Source organism: Lipotes vexillifer, unplaced genomic scaffold, assembly GCF_000442215.2.
Source record: "Lipotes vexillifer unplaced genomic scaffold, Lipotes_vexillifer_v1.1 scaffold112, whole genome shotgun sequence".
NCBI classification, from domain to species: Eukaryota; Metazoa; Chordata; class Mammalia; order Artiodactyla; family Lipotidae; genus Lipotes; species Lipotes vexillifer.
In genome coordinates this window covers 286,857-289,812 of record NW_006776285.1, presented here as the reverse complement: position 1 = coordinate 289,812, position 2,956 = coordinate 286,857, and the positions used below count along the sequence as shown (strand labels likewise).

At 34.7% G+C, this 2,956-nt stretch overlaps 1 protein-coding gene across 1 annotated transcript in view; it reads right to left on the bottom strand.

Moving 5' to 3' along the window:
- The window catches only part of ADGRG6 (adhesion G protein-coupled receptor G6), a 137,421-nt gene that overhangs the window by 35,111 nt on the left and 99,354 nt on the right, over nt 1-2,956 (bottom strand). The window contains 2 exon segments of the mRNA XM_007472165.1: nt 384-524; nt 1,881-2,052. Coding sequence (XP_007472227.1) covers nt 384-524; nt 1,881-2,052 — 313 coding nt within the window.

The window sequence follows — 2,956 nt, the reverse complement described above, 5'->3', positions numbered from 1 at the left end:
CTGCTGAATTAAAAAAAAAAATCTTTCCTTTGGCACACAATTTCTTTAACTCTGAAGATCTAAATTGCTGGAGAGCATAAAATACTTAACAAAAGAAATAATAAATAATAACTTCTGCACAAATTCCATTTCTAATTGTATCATGCAAGTCTTAATCTGATTTATTTAAAAACCTTAAATGAATACATCCTATCAATAAGCATATAATTATCTGAAATAAAATATTTAAACAGTTATGTTAAAATTTTTCAGTTTTGAAAATACAGTAGATTAATTTTTCTATGCCTCTTGATATATTTTCAAGAAATCTGAACTTTTATCTTTCCTTTTGAGCAATGAAACTCAATTTACAATTGAAAAATAATAATTTAATGAACTCTTACCTGGAAGAGTCCAGTTTTATTGAAGAAAGTAAACTGTGCTCTTTTAACTAATACAGAATCTTCTTCACTCAGGTTCTCAAGCAAGTTTGGAGGCAAAATTACAGAAGCCAATGGATCCATTTGTCCACTCTCAAAATCCATCTGTCATACACACAGAGTATGTCAGTTGAGTAATCATATTTAAATTGCAGTAATAACTTTACTCCACAGGAGAGTAACTGCCAGCATCAACTTGGCCAGGACCAGGGCTCCCCTTTACCTCCGCCACAGTCACTGCCCTCAAGGCTGAATCCCTTACAGACAAAGGCCTGGATCTCGTTCGCATTTTGCAAATGGGGCAAAACGGGATATGCACCGACTTTAACTAAACACAAACTGAGAAATCTATAAATCAGTTGCCATTTTCAAGTATAAGAATTAGATTTACACTTAATAGATTTTGAGCTTTTCTCAAAACACACTACCAGAAAAATAACTACCAGGAAAAAAAAAAAGACAAGTTAATTTGTTTGATTGCTGAGAATGAGTATCTTTGCATTAAGGAAGCAGCTGAAGTTTTCTGAACATTCTTGGGTACCATTTTTACTGAACCCACAGATCAGGCCAAAGAATATTTTCCTGCAAACGGACTTGAAATAAGATGGAGGCTGACCACATTTTCACTCTTAAAATGTGAAATAGAATTACCCAAAAGAGCCTTTGGTCCAAAGTAGAAAAATAAGTTCTTCCTTATATTCAGATTTTAAAAAATATTCTATCTTGGTTTATCTCCACAGTTAAGAAGCATTAAATGCCACTTACGTGTTCTCCCATGTCAAGGGTGATGCTTCAATCATTTCATTTGCCCATGTGGCTAACACTGTCTAGCACACAGTAGGAACTTGAAAATTATTTGCTGAAGTGTCACTTGAACAGGTCAGCGAGGATCTCCATTAATCTGGCCCCAGATTTCATGTTCAGCCTGCTGATCACCTGCCATTCCTAGCCTTCTATACCATTGGTTCTCTAAGTACAATCCTCATACCAGCAGTACCAGCAATATCTGGGAACTTGTTAAAAGTGCAAATTCTGGAGATCCACTCAAGATCTACTAAATTAGAATCTCTGGGGATGGGATCCAGCAATCTGTTTTGATAAGTCCTCCAGGTGATTATAATGTAGTTTGAGAACCACTGGCAAAAGAGAATGTACCATGCATCTTCCCCCCTTTGGGTCCTTAATAAACGTCTTCTGATTGAACAACTCCCCATACCCCACTCTCAATAGGGTGGCACTCACTCATAATTTAATGCTTAGTTCCACTATCATCTCCTGTAGAGGGTAAACTGAAAGTATACCTCTTCTCTGCATCCACATGTCTTATGGTTACTAGTGCTGTTAACCAAACTTCGGACTAGCCTTCCACCCCTGGAACTAAGATGTCGTTGCAGTAGCAACTAGCAGATGATCAGAGATTTTAATTCGTCGAATTAATTAAAGAAACCACTGGCTTATTACCTGGAAATATGATTCATTATTGCTTGGAAGACCAATGCTAAAATTTGAAATTTCATTGGTCTCTGGGGACACAGATGATACTCCAAGAGCCAAATTCCGAGTTGTGATATTCACATGCGATGTGCTATGTAGGTCTATCTTGAAGGCCAATTCATCAATTGTTTTTAAAGCTCTAAAGAAATGACAAATAATACCACTGTTAAGTGACACATTTTAGGTACTTGCACACATGTGATTTCCTGCAGGACAAAATACAAACCAAATAAAATTGTCCTTAAACTTTTTCATCTTAACATGAATACCCACAACATTCCCCCAAACCACAATAACATCAGTTAAAACACTGAATTGTGGTGATAAATTCATCCTTAAGAGAAATACATGCTTTAAGGAAAAGCAACAATTAAGTCATCCTAAACAAATATTCTGTTTTTCATCTGTTTTAGCCTTTCTTTCCTCATATGAAAAATACCCTTCCTACTTCATAGCTGAGTGAGAATCAAAGGAGATAACATGATAAAAGTATATTTTGAATTGCAAGGCCCTGTAAAAAAAGTTTGTAATTGTTATGTGCATAAGGTAAGTTAGGGAATACATTTTAACAAAGACAAAATTTTCATCAAAGAAATGTGGTAGAAAGGAAGAAAACAGAAAAAATTAAATATCTTAATACTAACACGCTAACTGAAATAATTGGATACAAACTGAACTGTGTAAAAATAGGTATATTTCACCCTGCCCTAGGCATTTTCATTTCAGAAGTATAACAGTCACAGAGGTGTGGCAGTTTTGTGTCACAGTCTGTAGGATAGTGACCTACAGCGACCAAGTTATGCCTAAAACATATGAGCTGACTGTTTGCTAACTGTCTCCTTTGCAAGCAAAAAGAAGTGTCATAAATTTTTATATATATATATATATATATATATATATATATAATAGTTTATATTTTGAATTAACACCAGTTAACATTTTTCAGATGTAAACATTTTTCAGATGTAAAATGAAATACCAATTATGTCTTTTTTTTTTTTTTTTTTTTTTTTTGCGGTAGGGGGGCCCTCCCCTTTTTGTCC